Below are 25,076 nucleotides of genomic sequence, written 5' to 3'. Positions count from 1 at the left end.
ATATCGGTAAAATAAAATGACCAAGTTATGTCTTAACTATTATACACAAAGACGTCTACAACCAATATGAGCTTTGAACCAATATACCTTATGTGGAAAGAAATAACGAAACCCTATTGATCATATCACCATGCGCTCGTTACTGGTTTCTTGACTGTACGAATTGAGATGCCAGTGGCAAGGCTTCTCAAACTAATCCTAGTTATATGCTACTTTTATATTCTACTTTATTTATTAAAACAATGTAAACGAGGCTATTCATACTATTCCTTCCAGAAGTCTGTTGAAAGTAGCCTAATTTCTGCCCCACGTCAGAGGCGAGTACTTTTGAGCTATGCGCGTGTAATAGCCTAATAACGGTGCTCTGAGCTGCAATATTTTCTGCTGTTCCTCTCTCTTCATGCGGCCAATCAATGAATGGATGTGTGTTACTTGCTGGCTCTCACAGGGACCAACCCGGTTGCCTCACCGTTGATCAATTCTCTTCAGTCGCTGCACAGATGCAGTGATCTCCTCATATTGGGATGAGTTTCTTGAACGCTCCACTCTTGATCTTGGGCGTAATTTGACCAAATGTAGGAATTGAGCATACCTATGTTAAATGGATTCAGGTCATTTTCATGGATAGTTGGTTTTAGATTAATGCTGTGAAGTTAGTCTCGTGTACCTGAAAGTGATATATCCGAATGTTAAGTACTGATTAGTGGGCGCCACTGAGGTGTATAAATGAACGGTGAGCGCGCTTTCATTGTTGACGCTCACCAACGTGCGCGCACTTGCCAACGTCAAGTTTCCGCCCTCTTCCCTTGCTGGCCAATCACTTTTCTTCACCATCTACTTCATTCTTCCGGTATTATGGCCGCTTGCAGTGTAAGGGACAACGAGTGTGAAATGTTATGATTGTGGAAAGTTTTCGGTGAAACCGGTGGATTAAGGATGCTCGTGACCGTGATGTTACGGTTTCCCGCCTGTCGGCCGTCAGTTCGGGCAGTGCTTCACTGTCAGAGGCGCTTTAGCAAGGTGTGCAACCTTATTAAACCGTTTTCTGTTATGAAATGTAGCTGTACTGGCCTGCGGAGTACAGTACCATTGGGTTGTGTAGCCAGCCTTCTCCAAATCAGTGGTGTAGCATTGTCCTATGACCGCTCATGTACATAGGTGTGGGCGTGTCCTCTGACAAACCATTGGATGGATCTATGAATAGCCCTGAGAGTGTTCTGACGGCCAAACCAGACTGCGCTGTAAACTGTCATGTCATTTGTGTCTGTGTGACCACAAGGTTATACATTTTTTTTAGGAGTGTTTGGTGGGAGGGGACAGTTCTCAATTAAGCTTATTATTGGGTCCTTTCTCTCTGTCTTTGAAATATGCAACTACTAATGTATGTATGATCATAATGAAACTACTAATGTATGTATGATCATAATATCATACGTTTTGTTATGAATGCCATATTGTGCAAATATTTGATTTAAAACGATTACATGGTAATAGTATGATCCCTGTTGTTTGTATTGTTGTTGTTCATATTGACCCTGTGCTCTCTTCTTTCCTAATTTCTTCCCCCCTGCCTTTTAGATACAGGCATCCCCTGCTTTGTCTGAGCGCGTGCGGGTCTTTGAGTCTCTCAGAGAGAGGCAGGGACAGCAGAGCACAAGCGGCGCCACGAAACAGGCCTTCAGCGTCCGATTGGCTGATGGCAGGACGGTGAATGGCACCACAGGCGTGACCACGCCCTCAATCATCGCTCAGAACTCATGGTTAGCCTCTCAGACATTGTGTGTGTGTGTTTTTATAATGCATTATTCAGAATCCTAAAAGTCAGGGAAGGGTTATACCCAGTGCTTGACTTGGAATTCAATAGGTGCTGATACTTATTTTGAGTGCCGGTACTGTTTTATATTTAGGTAAAGGAACACTGAAATACTTTTGAGCTAATATTCTGTAAAAGGTGCAGGAACTCAAGCAGTAGAAATGTTGAGGTGCTGGTACTCTGCTCCATTGAGCTTCTGTCCAATTCAAGCACAGTTTATCCCTCAGAACATGTGCCGTGTTTAGACAGGCAGCCCAATTCTCTTATTTTTCCCACTAATTGGTCTTTTGATTCATCAGATCAGGTTGTTTTCAGAGCTGATCTGATTGGTCAAAAAATATCAGAATTGGGCTGCCTGTCTAAATGCAGCCTGAATAACTCCCTGCAGAGTCCTACAGGCCTTTCTCAGTCCCTGGGACACCTATGTGTCCCATCTCTTTGCTTTCAGATTGGAATTTGGTGAAATTGGATAGGTGTAAGCAGACATATTGACATTCTCTAACCCTCCAACACTCCATGTCTGCAGTGTGAAAGGTGCTCTGGTCTGCAGGGTGAATGGAGAGCTGTGGGAGCTGCTTCGCCCCCTGGAGGCTGACTGTGAACTACAGCTGCTAGGCTTCAACACCACAGAGGGCAAACAGGTACTTAATAAGGACATTCTCATTCATCTAACCCAATAGAATATGTTACATGTAGAGCAGTCAGAGGCAGAGGTTGATCTCTTCTCTATCTTATCCCCTCTCGCTCATCTCTTTCATTTTCTCCCTTTCTCCCCCAGGCGGTGTGGAGGACAGGAGCGTGTGTTGTGGGGTGGGTGTTAGAGAGGGTGTTTGGGGTGGAAGTGTGCAGAGAGGGCGTGTCAGAGTCCGGTCTCTACTGTGACCACCTCCTGGAGAACAGGCAAGACATTTCCCTCTTTTTTTTAATGTAATATAATATATGCCATTTTGCAGATGCTTTTATCCAAAGCAACTTAGTCATTACATTTTACCCCACTAACCACCCCCTCACCTTTTGGCACTCCTTTAAGATAGAAAAGCTGCTTGGAGGGAGGGAGGGAGGGAGGGAGGGAGGGAAGGAAGGATGCATTTGTTCTCTAACAGAGCTCCTGGGAGGAGCTATCATGTAAATGGGATAGTTCTGTTTTTTTAAAGTTTTTTTTTTTGTTGATATGTTTGCTAAAATGTCTAAACCTGTTTCTGCTTTGTCATTATGGGTAGTGTGTATAGATTGAGGGGGGGGGGACTATTGAATCAATTTTAGAATAAGGCTGTAACGTAAAAAGTTGTGGTTAGAATACTTTCCGAATGCACTGTATGCACAGAGAAACAGTGCTTACCCCTGGTCTCTCTCCCAGTGCCCTGTCCCTAGCTGAGCTAGAGGAGAGATGTAAGGAGGCCGCTGGCCAGAAGCTTCCTCTCTCCAGACTGGAGCTGAACAGGCAGGAAGTTACAGAGCTCTTCCAGGTCAGAGGTCATTGGCTCTGTTTGTCTGTCATTGGCTGCATCTGAAATGGCATCCTATTTCTTATGTAGTTCCCTATACAGGGAATAGCGTGCCATTTAGGACATAGCCATTGTGGTTGGAAACAGGCATTTGGCTCAATACCAGTACTATTTTGGACCTTACCTGCACTAAATGTATTTGGCATAGAGTGTTTGGTTAGTCGGTGTAATGACGCAGGGATAGTGTGAAGTTGGTACAGAATGAGACATTTGATGGCATTACGGTTATGGCCCACAGTATTCTAGAATGTAGGTGTGTTGCTTTGCTCCCACCTGTAGCAGCTTGTGGAATTGACTGTTTACATGTGTTGTCTTTAACCTCTGTAATGGTCATCTAGGAATGTCTGTAATTCAAGGGGTGTGGCCGTGATACACTAGTGTGTATGTGTACTAACTGACTTTGTTTTGTTATCTAGGACAATGCTCTGAGACTCCAGTTGATTGAAGAACAGATGAGTGGTCCTACTGTCACAGTCTACAGGTTTGTTGCTCAACATCTCACAGCCTGATACAACACACACACCACATGGTAATGCTACAGTCATGGTCTGTTTTTAAGGAAAAATGACTGTACACTAGGATGATATCCTATTCCGTGTGTGGGTCAGGTGTGGAGACAGCATAGGAGTCTGCAATGGTCCTCTCCTCCCTAACACTGGTCTCCTCAAGGTCTTCAAGATGCTGCAGGTTTGTGTGTGTGTCAACCTGCCTTCCTGTCTGTATATCAGTTCAGTGAGGAATATACAGTTCTTGCCTTCTTCTCATGACATCTAAACTACACTGGATGTAAAAATTGAATGTACAGGATAAAAAAACAACAGTAAAATGGATTCCATCGCATTTTCATCTCCACTGATGGTTTTGTCACAAACCATGTTGAGTTATGTAGCGAATGTTCTCACTCTGGTCCGGGCATGTGTGCTGTAGCCAACAGCTGGCACATAGTGTGGGTATAGCCTACATGATGAGATTATTATGGACAAAAGAGCGAGATTATTTTTATTTGTCAAAAGGCAGCCAAGCATCATACCCTTGATACTGTATTTGTATTTGGAAAGGAGCATCAAGCTCACCACCTTGCCTTTTCACCACCCTGAAGTTCATAATAACTTATTTCATCTGTACTCTTAATAAACTGCATGCTTTCCTGACGTGTTGTAGTGAGAGGTCCACACAGACTTGTCATCGCGTGACTCCAAGTTTACTTCGATATGATGGTTATTTATATAAATATTTTTGCATAAAAGCATTTCCACCACCATTTTAATTTTACACACAAAAAGATCTCACCTTGTCTAGCATGTTTTGTCTACATTTGTAAGCTTTGCTGTTTCCATCCAGCTTGTCATTATTATTTTTTTTATCCAACATGTACTTTACTCACATAAAAATGTTGGATGGAAACCTGGTTACTGTTTAACTCATAACATGGGCTGCGACATTACCATGCAATATAGCCATTAACTCTGACCTCTTCCTGATACTAATGTGTACTGGGACTGCACAGGTCACACTGGAAATTCCTTACTGGTAAATGACAGTCACTAGCCAGTTAAACAACGCACTGGAGCCTAACTGGAGACTAACAAGTCAGAACAACATGTCACACGTAAGACAAGTGAAACAAAACGCTGCTTGTTTTTTTCCTAGAACCATTAGAACTGTAGCTTGGTAGCCCGTGATGCCAACAATGGCCTATTTGCTGGTGCTGAGCAATTAGTGCTTGAGGTCTGTTCAGTTTCGGTTTGATGATCTGGTTTATCTCTAGAGAAACTGCGCATCGAGCTCCCAGAAAAAATAATGAACTAAATCGAATTCAAATTATTGAACTGACGTTGGTCAATTAGTTGATCTAAAAACCAACATTTCGGTTAATCGCTCAGCACTACTGTTTGCTTTCAAAGTGGAATTGCCATACTGGTATTGTACTGGTCAGAATGGAATTTCCACTTTCCACGCTGGGAGAGCAATAGCCACAGGATGTTGTGATTGTCAAGTGACCAGTTTCCAGCCCCACCAAGTGAAATCCTGTCAATCTGTATTGTCCCAAGGGGAAACGCAGCCCCTGCCCATTAGATGGTTGGGATAGATATATATATATCTATATATATATATTCACTCACTACCTACCTACTGGTCAAACGTTTTAGAACACCTACTCATTCAAGTGTTTTTCTTTATTTTTACTATTTTCTACATTGTAGAATAATAGTGAAGACATCAAAACTATGAAATGACACATTTACCAAAAAAGTGTTAAACAAGTCCAAATATATTCTATGTTTGAGATTCTTCAAAGTAGCCACCCTTTGCCTTGATGGCAGCTTTGCACACTCTTGGCATTATCTCAACCAGCTTCATGAGCTAGTCACCTGGAATGCATTTTAATTAGTTCAGTCGCAAAAACCATCAAGCACTATGATGAAACTGTCTCTCATGAGGACCACCACAGGACAGGAAGACCCAGAGTTACCTCTGCTGCAGAGGATATGTTCATTAGAGTTAACTGCACATTAGATTGCAGCCCAAATAAATGCTTCATGAAGTTCAAGTAACAGACACATCTCACCATCAGCTGTTCAGAGGAGACTTCGTGAATCAGGCATTCATGGTCACATTGCTGCAAAGAAACCACTACTAAAGGACACCGATAAGAAGAAGAGACTTGCTTGGGCCAAAAAACACGAGCAATGGACATGAGACGGGTGGAAATCTGTCATTTGGTCTAATGAGTTCAAATTTGAGATTTTTGGTTCCAACCGCCGTGTCTTTGAGACGCAGACTAGGTAAACGGATGATCTCTGCATGTGTGGTTCCCACCTTGATGCATGAAGGAGGAGGTGTGATGATGTGGGAGTGCTTTGCTGGTGATAGTGTCTGTGATTTATTTAGAATTCAAGGCACACTTAACCAGCATGGCTGTGTAAGGGCTATTTAACCAAGAAGGAGAGTGATGGAGTGCTGCATCAGATGCCCTGGCCTTCACAATCACCCGACCTCAACCCAATTGAAATGGTTTGGGATGAGATGGACCAAAGATCGAAGGAAAAGCTGCCAACAAGTGCTCAGCATTTGTGGGAACTCCTTCAAGACTGTTGAATCTGGTTGAGAGAATGCCAAGTATGTGCAAAGCTGTCATCAAGGCAAAGGGTGGCTAATTTGAAGAATCTAAAATCTAGAATATATTTGGATTTGTTTAACACTTTATTTTGGTTAGTACATGATTCCATTTGTTATTTCATTGTTGTGATGTCTTCACTATTATTATTCAATGTAGACAATAGTACTAATAAAGAAAAACCCTTGAATGAGTAGGTGTGTCAACTCTTGACTGGGGCTATATATATTGGACACCTACTCATTCAAGGGGTTTTCTTTATTTTTACTATATATACTGAACAAAAATATAAACGCAACAATTTCAAAGATTTTACTGAGTTATAGTTCATATAAGGAAATCATTCAATTGAAATAAAACCATCAGACCCTAATCTATGGTTTTCACATGACTGGGAATACAGATCTGTTGGTCACAGATGCCTTAAACTACCATTTGCCTCATGCAGTGCGACACATCTGCTTCGCATAGAGTTGATCTCGTCACGATATCTCTGTGCATTAAAATTGCCATCGATAAAATGCAGTTGTGTTAATTGTCCATCCGTAGCTTATGCCTGCCCATACCATAACCCCACCGCCACCATGGGTCTCTTTGTTCACATTTACATCAGCAAACCACTCGCCCTCCTGACACCATACATGTGGTCTACGGTTGTGAGACTGGTTGGACTAACTGCCAAATTCTCTTAAACGACAGCTTATGGTAGAGATATTAACATGACATTTTCTGGCCACAGCTCTAGTGGACATTCCTGCAGTCAGCATGTCAATTGCACACTCCCTATAAAACCTGAGACATCTGTGGCATTGTGTTGTGCGACGCAACGCACATTTTAGAGTGGCCTTTTATTGACCACAGCACAAGGTGCACCGGTGTAATGATTATTCTGTTTAATCAGCTTCTTGATATGCCACACCTGTCAGGTGGATAGATTATCTTGGCAAAGGAGAAATGCTCACTAACAGGGATGTAAACAAATTTGTTCACAAAAATGGAGAGAAATAAGCTTTTTGTGCATATAGAACAGTTATGGTATCTTTTATTTCAGCTCATGAAACATGGGCATGTTGCCTTTTATATTTTGGTTCAGTATATTTCTCTTTTCTGCTACTCTCTCTCTTTCTCTGTCACACTCTGTCTTGTCTGTCCCCCCTCTTTCTGTTCAGGTGTCTCCCGTAACGTTGACCAATCCTGTTGGCACGTCAGGCGTGATGCGTGTGATTGGTGTGGCCTTCCCAGGAGAGAGGGAGAGGGAGGAGTGGGAGAGGGAACAGGAGGAGACACGGAAGAGGGACCACAGACGCATCGGCAAGGTGAGGTGGACGAGGAGCGGGAAGAAAAAAGATCTAGGCCCAATAAGCATAGATATATAAACAACCGGAGACAGGTTGTCATTGGCATGGCAGAGCTACTGTAGCTAGCGGAGTAGTGTAGAAACTATTGCTAACAAACAAACCTATTTTAGCAGGCTAGCTTAGCATCTTGGCTAACTGAGAGGCAAGTGCGACGGTGTCTCAAATGGAGCGTATACTGACTGATATGGGGGAGGTGTGTTTTGCCTCCAGGACCAGGAGCTGTTCTTCTTTAATGACGTCAGTCCTGGAAGCTGCTTCTTCCTGCCTAAAGGAGCTCACATCTACAACACACTCGCTGACTTTATCAAGGTAAAATGCACACACACAGACACGTCACAATTGTTGTGCTTGAAATATTATTTATTTTTATTGATATAAAATAGACTAACTTACACACAAATGTACTATATTTACCAATCCTATCTTACTAGCTACTGCTTCTACAAAATAGATCAGATATTCACAGGAAGCCTATCTCTGCAGCCAACTCCAACTCCTCTGGAATGGCTTGTAGTTTCTCCATCAGAAAAATGCCACTGGTCTCGTGGTCCCAGTCTGTATTTCATCTATGGGATAGTGTTAAATGCATAGAAATAGAATAGTCAAACCATAAACTTGAATTAGGAGTCCAGTTCTATTCATTCTATTTCTATGCATTTAACACTTTCTGACAGGCCAAATCCAGAACTGGGCCCTGAGCTCACACGCTGCTCGTAAAACCCCCTCCTAAATCTCCTGTAAAACTCCACCTTGTGCTTCAGCTCCATGTGCTTGTGAAACAGATGTAATTTCTCCTGCTCAGGCAGGTGCTGGCTGTGATGCCAGCAGCTGGCCATGTTTAGGGGCTTCCAGTGCCACTCACACTGCAAGATCTCTGAGAAACTCGGTCAGGACCAGACCTAAATTCACACAAAACCAGTTCTATATGTACCCAAATGCATGCTAACCAAGGAATGTTGAGAAGTACACCAAACTCAACAATGAACCAAATCTTCGTGAGAATACACCATGATTCGTACCATTGATGATGGGATTTGAAGGTCTTGCAGGAAGATACTGACGTCTCGGTGCCATCCATGTTACAGACTGGTGAAATCGTTGGATGTAGAAGCTCATTTTTGAAAACTTGATAATCTAAGATGGCAGAAACCAGAGTGAAACAGTATCTAGAGAGTTGGGCCAATGCGGTCTCTGTCTGAACGTTCCGAGAGCACCACTTTCTCCTCTATAGCCGTTGCTACGTGATAATTGACACTTCCACATTATGCTGTTTAATTCTGATAGTTTTCAAAACCGATGAAGATCCAGTTTGTTGACACAAACACAATACCGACTTGAATACACATTATGCCAAATGCTAATCAGTAAAAATGTGTTTTAAATTCGCTGCACTGTTTTGTTTGTTGACAGCGGGTCATTTCATAGGGAACTGTCAGAGACACTCGTACTGTTACATCACCATCATGTCAAGAATAAGTTGCTAGCATGTCAGCTGTTCTAAAGCCTGGCAGAAATATCTTCATATATGGCTCTGGCAGAAACAAGTCCCTCGTCTAGTCTTGGTGTTGATACCACCAAAACAGTTCCATATCAACATGGGTGCCTATCAATCAAACATTCTAAAGTTGCTTTTTTCAATTGTGAGATCATCATATTCAAATGTAAGTATTCTTATGAATAGAATGACCATGGCAAGGAAATAGAACGACTTTCAAATCAACACTGTTACTCTTATCAGCCAAACGTTCCAAATTCAAACATTCTACCAACTTTGCTTTGGTTGACTTCGGGTGCATTAGTTAATTCACTCTGGCGATCTACTCTCGTCTGAGTGTGCCAAAGTGCAGAATAACTGATGAATTAACGAACGCGCAACCCCCATTGAATATGACCGGTGTCAGTAAACGTCGTCAAATAAACGTAATTGAATTGTTGCAAGCAGCACAGTTAGTCACCAACACTCTGGATAACATGCAGACAGCCTAACCAGCTCTGCTAGGGTGAGTAAAATGGTCAGTGAGGTGTTCTCTCATTTGTGTCTGGAAGTAGCTAGCAAGTTAGCCAACTTTAGCCAGTTGGGTGATTAACTGCCGTTGTGAGGTCAGAACGCTCGATCAACCCTACTCCTCAGTCAGGGCGTCCAGTGTGTGCTCTGAAAGCTCCTAGAACGGAGCACTCTGAATTTACGAATGGAGAATCTGACAACACTCTGAATTTACGAATGGAGAATCTGACAACACTCTGAATTTACGAATGCCCAGAGCGCTCTATGAGCACACTCTGGAAATCCAGAGTGAATTTATTAGGGATAGGGGGCAGCATTTTCACTTTGGATGAATTGCGTGCCCATAGTGAACTGCATCCTACTCTGTCCTAGATGCTTATATATGCATGTTATTACTATTGGATAGAAAACACTCTGAAGTTTCTAAAACTGTTTGAATTATGTCTGTGAGTATAACAGAACTCATAGGGCAGGCAATCTTCCAAACAGGAAGTGGAAATTCTGAAGGCTGGTCGAATTTGAAGTAATCGCCTATTCACATCCAAACAAGATATGGATCTGTTCGCACTTCCTACGCCTTCCACTAGATATCAGCATTCAGTAGAATGTGGAATGAAGCCTCTAGTGGGAATTTTGACTGAACGGGAGGGGAATGAGTCACTGGCCTGGCAGAATGCCATTTCCTGGTTGCGCAATTCTCTGTTGATATCGCATGCGTTCCATGACTGTAGACAAAAACGAATGCTCCGGTTGGAACGTTATTGGATATATATGAAAAGAACATCCTAAATATTGATTCTCTACTTAGTTTGACCAGTTTATTCGACCTGGAATATATATTTTTGAAGTTTTCGTCCGAGTTCTCCTGGACCAGCGTCAGCTTTTGGGCATGTGAGCTAAACGTGGTAGCAAATGCAGCTAATTGGACACTAGTAATGGGCATTATGGAACAAAACAACGATTTATTGTGGAACTAGGACTCCTTGCACTGCATTCTGATGAAAGATCACCAAAGGTAAGGGAATATTTATGATGTAATTTCGTATTTCTGATGACTCCAACATGGCGGAGAAATATATTTACTTCTGAACTCCGTCTCAGATTATTGCATGGGAGGCTTTTTTTGTAACGTTTAAACAAAATCTGACACAGCGGTTGCATTAAGAACCAGTGTATCTTTAATTATATGTAAAACATGTATCTTTCGTCAGAGTTTATGATGAGTATTTCTGTTATCTGACGTAGCTTTCAATAATTCCTCCGGATATTTTGGAGGCATTTCTGAACATGGCGTCAATGTAAACTGAGATTTGTGGATATAAATATGCATATTATCGAACAAAACATAAATGTATTGTGTAACATGTCATATGAGTGTCATCTGATGAAGATTATCAAAGGTTAGTGATTAATTGTATCTATAATTCTGCGTTTGTGACTATCTTTGGCTGGGAAAAATGTCAGTTTTTTTGGATTTGGTGGTGATCTAACATAAATGTTGTATTTTCGCTGTAAAACATTTTAAAAATCGGACATGATGGGTAGATTAACAATATGTTTATCTTTCATTTGCTGTACTGGACTTGTTAATGTATGAAAGTTAAATATTTCTAAAAAATATTTTTAATATCCCGCGCCACCTTTTCAGCGGAATGTTTGGGGGGGGGGTTCCGTTAACAGAACGTGTGTCCTAGACAGGTTAACACCCCCTGGTATTTTTTATGATTTTAGAATAGAATGGCCACAACAATCTGTGAAGTACGCTTCCGTGTGCACACACACAGCCGCTCATTCAGACATCTTTACCCTGACGTTAACCTCAGGACACTCCTGTTGTAGTCAGGAAATCACTGCAATTACTACACTGCGACTGTCTGTTTTCCAAATAACCCTGGATGACACACGCACAGAGAAGAAATATGTCTGTAATAATTAAGTTGTTACATCTCTGTTCCTCCCTTTCTCTCCACCCCTCCCTTCTCGCCATCCCCCCAGACTGAGTACAGGAGGCGTGGCTTCCATGAGGTTGTGACCCCTACTCTATACAGCACTGCACTGTGGGAGCGTTCGGGTCACTGGGAACACTACAGTGAAAACATGTTTACTGTGACCGGTGACACACACACCTATGCACTCAAACCCATGAACTGTCCAGCACACTGGTGAGAACACACACACCCCTACATTCTGTCTCACTCTGCCCCACACACTGTTCAGGACTTCTCAATAACAGCTCTCTCTGTTCCAGTCTGATGTTTGAGCAGCGTGTAAGGTCATGGAGGGAGCTCCCGTTGCGTTGGGCCGATTTCGGGGCGCTGCATCGGAACGAGCTGTCCGGCGCTCTGGGTGGTCTCACCCGGGTCCGCAGGTTCTGCCAGGACGACGCACACATCTTCTGCACTCCCGAACAGGTACACACACACACACACACAATTCCTGTCATTTGAACCTTTTTGGATATTTGTCTCACATTTTTCCCCCTGGAATTCCTAGGACAGCAGACAGTGGGAGAAAGTGGAATTGTATCCCTGACTCCCCCAATGATTCCCTTATCCCATTAAACCACACACACACTTGCGCATATACACACACTGATTCACATGATATTGTGAGGTTTGTTTTCCACTTTGGCTAATCCAATCACTGGATCAGTCAATAAATCAACTTTTCCTCCTCACTCATCTCTAAGTTAACCCTTAACCCCAAAAGCCCTGGACTCTCCAGTTTCACATCTGTTTATTTATACTGTATTTTACAATATTGCATTTACATTCTCTATTCTGTCTCCATCACTCTGTCTTCCTTTTCTGTCTGTACTCCTGCCACCCAATCCCTTCCTGTACCCCCACCCCCCCCCACACACACTCTCTCTGTCAGTTGGAGGAGGAGATCATAGCGTGTTTGGACTTTGTGAGGAGTGTGTATCGAGTTTTTGGATTCTCCTTCCACTGTCTCCTCTCCACCCGACCTACACCCTGCCTGGGGGAGCCTGCACTGTGGGACCATGCTGAGCAGGTACACACACCACACCCCACCACACACACAAACACAACATACAAACAGATGTACACGCACAGAGCCAGCTGTGTAAATGTGTGTTTACTGTCCCACAAGTGATGTCTATAAATCCCAGCACATAGCCTCTATTGTAATCATAATGACGGACACTTAGTGGGGCAAAAAAGTATTTAGTCAACCACCAATTGTGCAAGTTCTCCCACTTAAAAAGGTGAGAGGCCTGTAATTTTCATCATAGGTACACTTCAACTATGACAGACAAAATGAGAAGAAAAAAAATACAGAAAATCCCATTGAAGGCCATGTGGATGTGACGAACTCAAAACCCTGTCTGTTCTGTGGCTGCTGTTTATGCTCCCTGCCTCTTCCTCTGTGGAGTAAAGCTCAGGAAATTAACACAGAGAGGAGAAGCTCAATGAAGAAATGAGATCCTTTCTTTCCATTTCTCTTTCCCTCTTTCACTCACCTCCCTCTTGTCCCCCCCCCCCCCCCACTCCCCTCTCTCTCCTCTCTCTCTCTACCTCTCTCTGTCTCTTTCTCTCTGAGCAGCAGTTGGAGAGGAGTCTGCAGCAGTTTGGAGAGCGCTGGCAGTTCAACCCAGGAGATGGAGCGTTCTATGGGCCGAAGGTCAGTTACACAAGACCCTTCTGTCTGAACGTTGTGTAACGCTGCAACCCGCCCTGAACAGAGCCTTGTTATTAACACTCACACACACCACATCTTCCTGTTGTCTTAGATTGACATCCAGATCAAGGATGCCATTGGTCGACAGCACCAGTGTGCCACCATCCAATTGGACTTCCAGCTACCAATCAGATTTGACCTGCAGTATGTGGGGTGAGTCACTCATCTATGTCAGTTCAACCTGTGTGTTCTGGGATGTTCCCTGATGCAGCTTCTGCTCTTATCTAACTAATGGTAGATTTAATTGGGTTGCACATGGCTGACAACATTATTAGACTGAGGGAATTTAAAGCTAGAATCCTAAGTTGTTGCATCCATTTTTGGACTTATAAATTAATTTTATATATATAATTTATATATCTCAGCAAAAAAGAAATCCCTTTTTCAGGACCCTGTCTGTCAAAGATAATTAGTAAAAATCAGAATAACTTCACAGATCTTCATTGTAAAGGGTTTAACCTCTTACAGCTACCCCCCTGCCTGTAGCTCTGGCCCAGAAGCAAGGATATGCATATTATTGGTACCATTTCAAAGAAAACATTCTGAAGTTTGTGTACATGTGAATTGAATGTAGGAGAATATAACACAATAGATCTGGTTTAGATAATACAATGAAAATAACGATACGTTTTTTATTTTTATTGTTGTATCATCATCTTTAAAATGAACAAGATAAAACAAACATTCAGATAGGATGATGGGGACAATTTCAGTGGAAAATATAAGAGGGCAACAGTACTTGTGCAAAGTTTCAGAATGATAACTTCCAAAATGAGTGTGCTACATGACATTTATCATGAAGTCACCCAGGTGTTCCACACAAATAGCCCAAATGTACCCAAGTGGCCAAATTGGTGAAGGTAAACATTTTGAAACAAATAACTATATACAAAATGCCAAAATGGGAAAAAAAATATGAAGAAAAAAAGATATACATTTACAATATAACATGGGTAACTATTTACACACTTTCAATATTTGGAAGACCCTCAGTCCTCTATCAAATCAAATGTATTTATATAGCCCTTCATACATCAGCTAATATCTCAGAAACCCAGCCTAAAATCCAAAACAGCAAGCAATGCAGGTGTAGAAGCACGGTGCCTAGAAAAAACTCCCTAGAAAGGCCAAAACCTAGAGAGGAACCAGGCTATGAGGGCTGGCCAGTCCTCTTCTGGCTGTGCCAGGTGGAGATTATAACAGAACATGGCTGAGATTTTCAAACGTTCATAAATGACCAGCAGGGTCAAATAATAATAATCACAGTAGTTGTAGAGGATGCAACAGGACAGCACCTCTAGAGTAAATATGAACAGTTTAGGGTTCCATAGCCACAGGCAGAACAGTTGAAACTGGAACAGCAGCAAGGCCAGGTGGACTGGGGACAGCAAGGAGTCATCATGCCAGGTAGTCCTGAGGCATGGTCCTAGGGCTCAGGTCCTCCGAGAGAGAAAGAGAGAATTAGAGAGAGCATACTTAAATTCACACAGGACACCGGATAAGACAGAAGAAGTACTCCAGGTATAACAAACTGACTCTAGCCCCCGACGCATACCGTAATTTCTGGACTATTAAGCGCACCTGAATATAAACCACACCCACTGAATTATTATAAATACTGGAGGCTGAGACGGGAGGGGTCAGGGGACACTGTGGCCCCATCCGATGAGAACCCCGGACAGGGCCAAACAGGAAGGATATAACATCACTCACTTTGCCAAAGCTCTACACAATATTGTGCTGCTGAGGTATAATAAACAGATATATATGAGTACAGGGAACGTAAGGTTGAATATATTATTATAGACCTGCTACATCTACTGTCTCTATTATATTATGACAGACCAGCTAGATCTACTGTCTTTATTATATTACAACAGACCAGCTGTATCTACTGTTTCCATTTCACTTTGGCCATTGTTGTGGGCCTGCCCTCCCCTCAACAGCCTCAAATAGGCTATTTAATTTCACAAATAATATTTTATATTATTAATTTCAAACAACGGCATTAGCATGAGAAGTACTTACCAGTCCAAACGGTGACATTGTTCCTTTTCTGCAGGCACGTTACAGATTATACACAGTGGCTACAACGGTGTCCTCTCCGTTCAAAAAATATTCCTCCACTTGGGAATCGCTAAATGAATCGTCCTACAACAATCTCTGTCTCACTTTTCCGATCAATTTCTTCTAAAATGGTGTGTACATCTCTATATCTAGACTTAGATTTAGCTTTCCCTGACTTAGTCGCCATACTGATTGATATATAAACAGCTGAATCTGCTCGTTTACCAAAACAATGCTGTGCGTAAAATGCGTAGCTCCTTCCGGAATAAAACTTCAAGAGCGAATGACTCTCTTTACGCTGGAGTTTACGACATGGGTTGGTCTTCCAACACACAACCATTGCATATTGCCGCTTACCTCAGCTCATTGGCTATTTACCCAGCTAGATTTCAAGACTATCAGTGGTCATTGGGTTAAAATACAGTCAATCAACGAGACAGTGGTCATATAATTGGTGCAGCTCGTCACTTGTTATCTTCCAATCGTTTTTTTTCTGGTCTATACGTCCCGCAAAATGACCCATCAAGTTTGGTTGTGTTACAAACAGTTGATTGCAAGGAAACCAAACATGACTGGATAAAGTCAGGTAGAGTCTGTGTATTTACGTCGGATGTTTCGTCAAATTGAATGACACGAAATTCAACGAGATAAGCATTCACAAAATGTTTCGTGTTAGGCTATAAAAAATGGATTTAACCGAACAAAAGACCATTCATTGTGTAACAATGAGCCTTGGGATTGCAAACAGAGCAAGATCTTCAAAGGTAAACAATTTATTTCAATGCGATCTGTGATTTTGTTACGCAAGTGCTGGCTGAACAAGTAGTTTGATATCGGGGTCTGTGCTCAGATAATCGCATCGTATTCTTTCGCAGTAAATCATTTTTTAAATCTGACAACGCAGTTGGATTAGCAAGATTCTAGGCTTTTGAAGCGTGTGAGACACTTGTATTTTCAGGAATGTTTAATATGACTATTTGTGGCAAACACTGTATGTTGTCGAATTCAATTATGTTGCACAATCCCTCCAGCAGTGCTCAGACTGTCCGCAATAGGCTGAGAGAGGCTGGACTGAGGGCTTGTAGGCCTGTTGTAAGGCAGGTCCTCAACAGACATCACCGGCAACAACATCGCCTTTGGGCACAAACCCACCGTTGCTGGACCAGACAGGACTGGCAAAAAGTGCTCTTCATTGACGAGTTGCGGTTTTGTCTCACCAGGGGTGATGGTCGGATTCGCGTCTAGGGCCATTCCCCCCAGAAATGTCCGGTAACTTGCAGGTGCCTTGGTGTAGGAGTGGGGTAACATCTCACAGCAAGAACTGGCAAATCTGGTACAGTCCATGAGGTGGAGATGCACTGCAGTACTTAATGCAGCTGGTGGCCACACCAGATACTGACTGTTACTTTTGATTTTGACCCCCCCTTTGTTCAGGGACACACTATTCCATTTCTGTTACTGACATGTCTGTGGAACTTGTTGTTGAATCTTGTTATGTTCATACAAATATGTACACATGTTAAGTTTACTGGAAATAAACGCAGTTGACAGTGAGAGGACGTTTCTTTTTTTGCTGAGTGATTCTACGTACAGTGGGGAGAACAAGTATTTGATACACTGCCGATTTTGCAGGTTTTCCTACTTACAAAGCATGTAGAGGTCTATAATCTTTATCATAGGTACACTTCAACTGTGAGAGACGGAATCTAAAACAAAAATCCATTGAATGATGTCTGTGAGTATAACAGAACTCTTATGGCAGGCAAAAACCTGAGAAGAAATCCAAACAGGAAGTGGGAAATCTGAGGTTGGTCAATTTTCAACCCAGCCCCTATTGAATACACAGTGGGATATTGGTTATGTTGCACTTCCTAAGGCTTCCACTAGATGTCAACCATCTTTAGAAACTTGTGTAAGGATTCTACTGTGAAGTGGGGGCTCATAAGGGCTGTTTGAGCCAGGTGTCTGGCAGATTGCCAAAGGCTCTGAGGCGCGGTCACGAGAGAGTTAGCTCTCGTTCCATTGCTCTTCTACAGACATAGGAATTATCCAGTTGGAATATTATTGAAGTTTTATGTTAACATCCTAAAGATTGATTCCATACATCGTTTGACATGTTTCTACGGACAATGACGGAACTTTTTGACATTTCGTCTGCAACTAGGGAACGCGCTTCATGACTTTGGATTTGTTTACCAAACGTGCTAACAAAGTAGCTCTTTGGACATAAATGATGGACATTATCAAACTAAATCAAACATTTAATGTGGAACTGGGATTCCTGGGAGTGCATTCTGATGAAGATCATCAAAGGAAAGCATTATAAATATTCACTATTTATGACTAATGTTGACTACCCAATATGGCGGATATCTTTTTGGCTGCTTTGTTGTCTGAAAGCTGTACTCAGAATATTGCATGGTTTGCTTTTTCCGTAAAGTTAGAAAAAAATCTGACACCGCAGTTGCATTAAGGAGAAGTGTATCTATATAACAATTGTATTTTCATCGACATTTATAATGAGTATTTCTGTAAAATGATGTGGCCCTCTGCAATATCACTGGATGTTTTTGGAACTAGTGAATGTAACGCGCCAATGTATACTGAGTATAAAAAATATAAATATGCACTTTATCGAAAAAAACATATGTATTGTGTAACATGAAGTCCTATGAGTCATCTGATGAAGATCATCAAAGGTTAGTGATTAATTTGTTCTTTTTGTGACTCCTCTCTTTGGCTGGAAAAATGGCTGAATTTTTCTGTGACTTGGCGGTGACCTAACATAATCATTTGTGGTGCTTTCGCTGTAAAGCCTATTTGAAATCGGACACTGGTGGGATTAACAACAAAATTACCTTTTTTTAAACGGTATAAGATACATTCATGTATGTTTGAGGAATTGTAATTCTGAGATTTCTGTTTGAATTTGGCGCCCTGCACTTTCACTGGCTGTTGTCATATCAATCCCGTTAACGGGATTGCAGCCCTAAGAAGTTGTTTAACAAACTATAGTTCTGGCATGTCGGTTAAGACATCTACTTTGTGCACGACACAAGTCATTTTTCCAACAATTGTTTACATATAGATTATTTCACTTATAATTCACTGTATCCATTGGGACAGAAGTTTACATACATTAAGTTGACTGTGCCTTTAAACAGCTTAAAAATTCCAGAAAATGATGGCATGGCTTTAGAAGCTTCTGATTGAAATCATTTGAGTCAATTGGAGCTGCACCTGTGGATATATTTCAAGGCCTACCTTAAAACTCAGTGCCTCATTACTTGACATCATGGGAAAATCAATTGAAATCAGCTAAGAACTAAGAATGTTTTAAAAAAAAAAAATTTTTTTACCTCCAAGTCTGATTTATCCTTGGGAGCAATTTCCAAATGCCTGAAGGTACCACGTTCATCTGTACATACGCAAGTATAAACACCATGGGACCACACAGCCGTCATACTGCTCAGGAAGGAGGCGAGTTCTGTCTCCTAGAGATGAACATACTTGGTGCAAAAAGTGCAAATCAATCCCAGAACAACAGCAAAGGACCTTGTGAAGATGCTGGAGGAAACGGGTACAAAGTGTTTATATCCACAGTCAAATTAGTCCTATATCAACAACCTGAAAGGCCGCTCAGCAAGGAAGAAGCCACTGCTCCAAAACCGCCATAAAAAAGCCAGACTACGGTTTGCAACTGCACATGGGGACAAATGTCGTACTTTTTGGAGAAATGTCCTCTGGTCTGATAAAACAAAAATAGAACTGCTTGGCCATAATGACCATCCATTATGTTCGGAAGAATAAGGGGGAGGCTTGCAAGCCGAAGATCACCATCCCAACCCGTGAAGCACGGGGATGGCAGCATCATGTTGTGGGGGTACTTTGCTGCAGGAGGGACTGGTGCACTTCACAATATAGATGGCATCATGAGGATGGCAAATTATGCGGATATAATGAAGCAACATCTCAAGACATCAGTCAGGAAGTTAAAGCTTGGTCGCAAATGGGTCTTCCAAATGGACAATGACCCCAAGCATACTTCAAACGTTGTGGCAAAATGGCTTAATGACAACAAAGTCAAGGCATTGGAGTGGCCATCACAAAGCCCTGACCTAAATTCTATAGAAAATTTGTGGGCAGAACTGAAAAAGCATGTGTGAGCAAGGAGGCCTACAAACCTGCAAGGAGGCCTACACCAGCTCTGTCAGGAGGAATGGGCCAAAATTCATCCAACTTATTGTGGGAAGCTTGTGGAAGGCTACCCAAAACGTTTGACACAAGTTCAATTTAAAGGCAATGCTACCAACTACTAATTGAGTGTATGTAAACTTCTGACCCACTGGGAATGTGGTGAAAGAAATAAAAGCTAAAATAAATTATTCTCTCTACTATTATTCTGACATTTCACATTCTCTTAAAATAAAGTGGTCATCCTAACTGACCTAAGACAGGGAATTTTTACTAGGATTAAATGTCAGGAATTGTGAAAAATGAGTTTAAATGTATGTAAACTTCCAACTTCAACTGTACATACATATACACACACTACCGTTCAAAAGTTTGAGGTCAATTACAAAAACAAAGATATTTCTAAGACAAAATAAGTTTGTCCATAAAATAACAACAAATTGATCAGAAATAGGGTGTAGAGATAGCTAATGTTGTAAATGACTATTGCAGTTGGAAACGGCTCATTAAAAAATAAATAATGGAATGTCTACATAGGTGTACAGAGGCCCATTATCAGCAACCATCCCTCCTGTGTTCCAATGGCATGTTGTGTTAGCCTTTTCAAATGATAAACTTGGATTAGCTAATTGATCATTAGAAAATCCTTTTGCAAGTATGTTAGAACAGCTGAAAACTGTTGTGCAGATTTAAAGAAACAATAAAACTGGCCTTCTTTAGACTAGTTGAGTATCTGGATTATCAGCATTTGTGGGTTCGATTATGGCCAGAAACAAAGAACTTTCTTCTTAAAACTCATCAGTCTATTCATGTTCTGAGAAATGAAGACTGTTCCATGTGAGAAACTGAAGATCTCGTACAACGCTGTGTACTACTCTCTTCACAGAACAGCACAAACTGGCTCTAACCAGAATAGAAAGAGGAGTGGGAGGTCCCGGCACAAAAGGACAAGTACATTAGTGTCTAGTTTAAGAAACAGACGCCTCACAAGTCCTCAACTGACAGTTTCATTAAATAGTACCTGAAAAACACCAGTCTCAACTTCAGCAGTGAAGAGGAGACTCTGGGATGGTGGCTTTCTATGCAGAGTTGCAAAGAAAAAGCCTTCTCAGACTGGGCAAAAGAACAGACACTGGACAATGTTTGTAAACAACATAAATAAACACTGTATAGCCTCATAACAAGGTTAAACACATGTTGATATCATGGATGGTCAGTCCTTGCATCCATAGCTCTGAATTTCACAGTGGTTACATTTCTCCAGGCTCATCAGCTTTTTACCAAAACAGAGGTGGGGTGTCCGCTTTGTTATTGTAGCTTTAAGACTGAAGTGATCATCTCTACCCCTTTCTCCCAACATCTTTCTCTCTTCCCTCGCCCTCTCTCTCCCTTGCTCTCTTTCACCCTTTCTCTCGCTCTCAGGGGGGATGGAGAGACCCACAGGCCAGTGATGGTCCACAGAGCTGTTCTGGGATCACTGGAACGCATGATCGCTATATTGGCTGAGAATTTTTCGGGGAAATGGTGAGAAGTGTGTCTGTTTCTATGTCTGATTTGATTAATCTAAAATGATACCACTTTGGTTACCCACATTTCTCTTACTCACTCAGTTTCTCTTTCCTTTCTGTCTTTTTCAGGCCTCTGTGGTTGTCTCCAGCGCAGGTCATGATTATTCCTGTAGGGGGAGGTAGTGAGTCGTATGCGCAACAGGTCAGGACTCATAATATCAGATCTGGGGCCATATGTATCAAGTGTCTCAGAGTAGAAGTGCTGATTTAGGGTCAGTTTTGCATTTTGGATCTCAATTCTTAAGATTAAATGAAAAGGAGGAACCTGGTCCTAGATCAGCACTCCTGCTCTGAGACACATTATACACATGTCCCTTGTACTGCAGGCTGAAATCAACCCCCCCCCCCCATACACTCACACACGCGACCAAACACAACATGACTCAGCACACATCAAAAGCTGTACCCCTCAATGACTCCAGAGGTCGAAGGCTAATCCAACACTGTACCCATACACGGTTCATGACTCTGAAAAGGACTTGATTTGAGGTTAATTTTGTGATTAGGTTTTTATTTATTTAACACATGGGAACCAACAATGAAACAAAGGTAGGTACGTACATGCCACTACTCACATATCAATATATTCTACAAGTTTCATCTGCCACATGATGAATGAGCCAGCAGCAGGTAAGACCAAACACAGGAGATAACATGGAATATAGACATGTAATGTTTCTGAGGCCTTCATCAGGACATGGCTCCTGTTTCTGTCTTGACTTGTCTTGTAAAAAGCCTGCCAGTCACAACATTGCCAATACATTCTCCTGTATGTAATGCGCATGTAGCCCCAGGGGAGGAGAATCTATCAACACTGCTGATCTGGGGTCTGTCATGATGATACATAGCCAGGTAATACAGCCACCAGTGTCTCGGCCCTCATGGTGGATTTTAAAAGGTGCCGTCCTTACTGGTATTCTACCGTAGCCTGTTTCCTGTCTCCTCTACCACCACTGTGAGTGATGTGTGTTTTGCTCTTGTTAAGGTGGTCCGACAGTTCCGCGAGGTTGGCTTCATGGCTGACGCGGATGATGACCATGGTGCCACCTTAAATAAGAAGATCCGCTCTGCACAGCTGGCCCAGTACAACTACATATTTGGTAAGAGTGCGTGGGTGAACATGGATTAGATTACTGTAGATTCAAAATAAACTGACACAGCTTGTAAACATATTGATTCAATAATTGTTTATTTCTGTGTGTGTGTGTCCAGTGGTAGGTGAGAAGGAGTGTGTGAGTGGCACGGTGAGTGTAAGGACCAGAGGGGGGAAGCAGCTAGGGAGGAGACCGACAGAGGAGGTCCTGGCATCACTCACACACCTACGAGACGCACGGAGCAACCAGGATGACTTCTAACACACACACCTGTTGTGGATGAAGAATTGCTCACTGTACTTTTGTAATAAAATATAATAACTTCAATGTTTCAACTCTGCTGGGTGTCTTTTGAACACACCTTTTCTGTGTAACTGTCATTATGGACATGGTCATGTTAATGGGGCTGGTGTGTGTGTGTAACTGTCATTATGGACATGGTCATGTTAATGGGGCTGGTGTGTGTGTGTGTAACTGTCATTATGGACATGGTCATGTTAATGGGGCTGGTGTGTGTGTGTAACTGTCATTATGGACATGGTCATGTTAATGGGGCTGGTGTGTGTGTGTAACTGTCATTATGGACATGGTCATGTTAATGGGGCTGGTGTGTGTGTGTAACTGTCATTATGGACATGGTCATGTTAATGGGGCTGGTGTGTGTGTGTGTAACTGTCATTATGGACATGGTCATGTTAATGGGGCTGGTGTGTGTGTGTAACTGTCATTATGGACATGGTCATGTTAATGGGGCTGGTGTGTGTGTGTAACTGTCATTATGGACATGGTCATGTTAATGGGGCTGGTGTGTGTGTGTAACTGTCATTATGGACATGGTCATGTTAATGGGGCTGGTGTGTGTGTAACTGTCATTATGGACATGGTCATGTTAATGGGGCTGGTGTGTGTGTAACTGTCATTATGGACATGGTCATGTTAATGGGGCTGGTGTGTGTGTGTAACTGTCATTATGGACATGGTCATGTTAATGGGGCTGGTGTGTGTAACTGTCATTATGGACATGGTCATGTTAATGGGGCTGGTGTGTGTGTAACTGTCATTATGGACATGGTCATGTTAATGGGGCTGGTGTGTGTGTGTGTGTAACTGTCATTATGGACATGGTCATGTTAATGGGGCTGGTGTGTGTGTGTGTAACTGTCATTATGTACATGGTCATGTTAATGGGGCTGGTGTGTGTGTGTGTAACTGTCATTATGGACATGGTCATGTTAATGGGGCTGTGTGTGTGTGTGTGTGTGTGTGTGTGTGTAACTGTCATTATGGACATGGTCATGTTAATGGGGCTGGTGTGTGTGTGTGTGTAACTGTCATTATGGACATGGTCATGTTAATGGGGCTGGTGTGTGTGTGTGTGTGTGTGTGTGTGTAACTGTCATTATGGACATGGTCATGTTAATGGGGCTGGTGTGTGTGTGTGTGTAACTGTCATTATGGACTTGGTCATGTTAATGGGGCTGGTGTGTGTGTGTGTCTGTGTGTGTGTAACTGTCATTATGGACATGGTCATGTTAATGGGGCTGGTGTGTGTGTGCAACTGTCATTATGGACATGGTCATGTTAATGGGGCTGGTGTGTGTGTGTGTAACTGTCATTATGGACATGGTCATGTTAATGGGGCTGGTGTGTGTGTGTGTGTGTGTGTGTGTAACTGTCATTATGGACATGGTCATGTTAATGGGGCTGGTGTGTGTGTGTGTAACTGTCATTATGGACTTGTTAATGGGGCTGGTGTGTGTGTGTGTGTGTGTAATTGTCATTATGGACATGGTCATGTTAATGGGGCTGGTGTGTGTGTGTAACTGCCATTATGGACATGGTCATGTTAATGGGGCTGGTGTGTGTGTGTGTGTGTGTGTGTAACTGTCATTATGGACATGGTCATGTTAATGGGGCTGGTGTGTGTGTGTAACTGTCATTATGGACATGGTCATGTTAATGGGGCTGGTGTGTGTGTGTAACTGTCATTATGGACATGGTCATGTTAATGGGGCTGGTGTGTGTGTAACTGTCATTATGGACATGGTCATGTTAATGGGGCTGGTGTGTGTGTGTGTGTAACTGTCATTATGGACATGGTCATGTTAATGGGGCTGGTGTGTGTGTAACTGTCATTATGGACATGGTCATGTTAATGGGGCTGGTGTGTGTGTGTGTAACTGTCATTATGGACATGGTCATGTTAATGGGGCTGGTGTGTGTGTGTGTAACTGTCATTATGGACATGGTCATGTTAATGGGGCTGGTGTGTGTAACTGTCATTATGGACATGGTCATGTTAATGGGGCTGGTGTGTGTGTGTGTAACTGTCATTATGGACATGGTCATGTTAATGGGGCTGGTGTGTGTGTGTGTGTGTGTGTAACTGTCATTATGGACATGGTCATGTTAATGGGGCTGGTGTGTGTGTGTGTGTAACTGTCATTATGGACATGGTCATGTTAATGGGGCTGGTGTGTGTGTGTCATTATGGACATGGTCATGTTAATGGGGCTGGTGTGTGTGTGTGTAACTGTCATTATGGACATGGTCATGTTAATGGGGCTGGTGTGTGTGTGTGTAACTGTCATTATGGACATGGTCATGTTAATGGGGCTGGTGTGTGTGTGTGTGTGTGTGTGTGTGTAACTG

At 42.3% G+C, this 25,076-nt stretch overlaps 1 protein-coding gene across 2 annotated transcripts; it reads left to right on the top strand.

Moving 5' to 3' along the window:
* The first annotated feature begins 841 nt into the window (after nt 1-841).
* Nucleotides 842-22,834, top strand: LOC139388481 (threonine--tRNA ligase 1, cytoplasmic-like). Of its 2 annotated transcripts, XM_071135172.1 has the most exons (18): nt 842-1,020; nt 1,579-1,760; nt 2,340-2,454; nt 2,592-2,713; nt 3,171-3,279; nt 3,735-3,799; nt 3,927-4,005; nt 7,606-7,752; nt 8,005-8,103; nt 11,795-11,961; nt 12,048-12,210; nt 12,677-12,814; nt 13,367-13,444; nt 13,554-13,654; nt 21,185-21,286; nt 21,400-21,472; nt 22,316-22,430; nt 22,543-22,834. In XM_071135172.1, exons 1-18 carry the CDS (start codon nt 937-939, stop codon nt 22,683-22,685), a joined length of 2,082 nt encoding a protein of 693 aa, XP_070991273.1. In that variant the 5' UTR covers nt 842-936; the 3' UTR covers nt 22,686-22,834. The 2 variants fall into 2 exon arrangements, with proteins under 2 accessions (XP_070991273.1, XP_070991281.1); XM_071135180.1 differs by lacking the exons at nt 11,795-11,961; nt 12,048-12,210 and having other exon boundaries at nt 850-1,020.
* The last annotated feature ends 2,242 nt before the right edge of the window (nt 22,835-25,076 follow it).

This window comes from Oncorhynchus clarkii, chromosome 3, assembly GCF_045791955.1.
Source record: "Oncorhynchus clarkii lewisi isolate Uvic-CL-2024 chromosome 3, UVic_Ocla_1.0, whole genome shotgun sequence".
In the NCBI taxonomy this organism is placed as follows: Eukaryota; Metazoa; Chordata; class Actinopteri; order Salmoniformes; family Salmonidae; genus Oncorhynchus; species Oncorhynchus clarkii.
Note: the sequence above shows the minus strand (reverse complement) of the source record. Positions and strands in the feature narration are given on the sequence as shown.

Coding starts and splice junctions, on each gene's coding strand:
- LOC139388481 (XM_071135172.1), top strand. CDS start 937: ATGCTCGTGACCGTGATGTTACGGTTTCCCGCCTGTCGGCCGTCAGTT. Junction 2,455..2,591: donor ACACCACAGAGGGCAAACAG/GTACTTAATAAG, acceptor TTTCTCCCCCAG/GCGGTGTGGAGGACAGGAGC. Junction 4,006..7,605: donor AGGTCTTCAAGATGCTGCAG/GTTTGTGTGTGT, acceptor CTTTCTGTTCAG/GTGTCTCCCGTAACGTTGAC.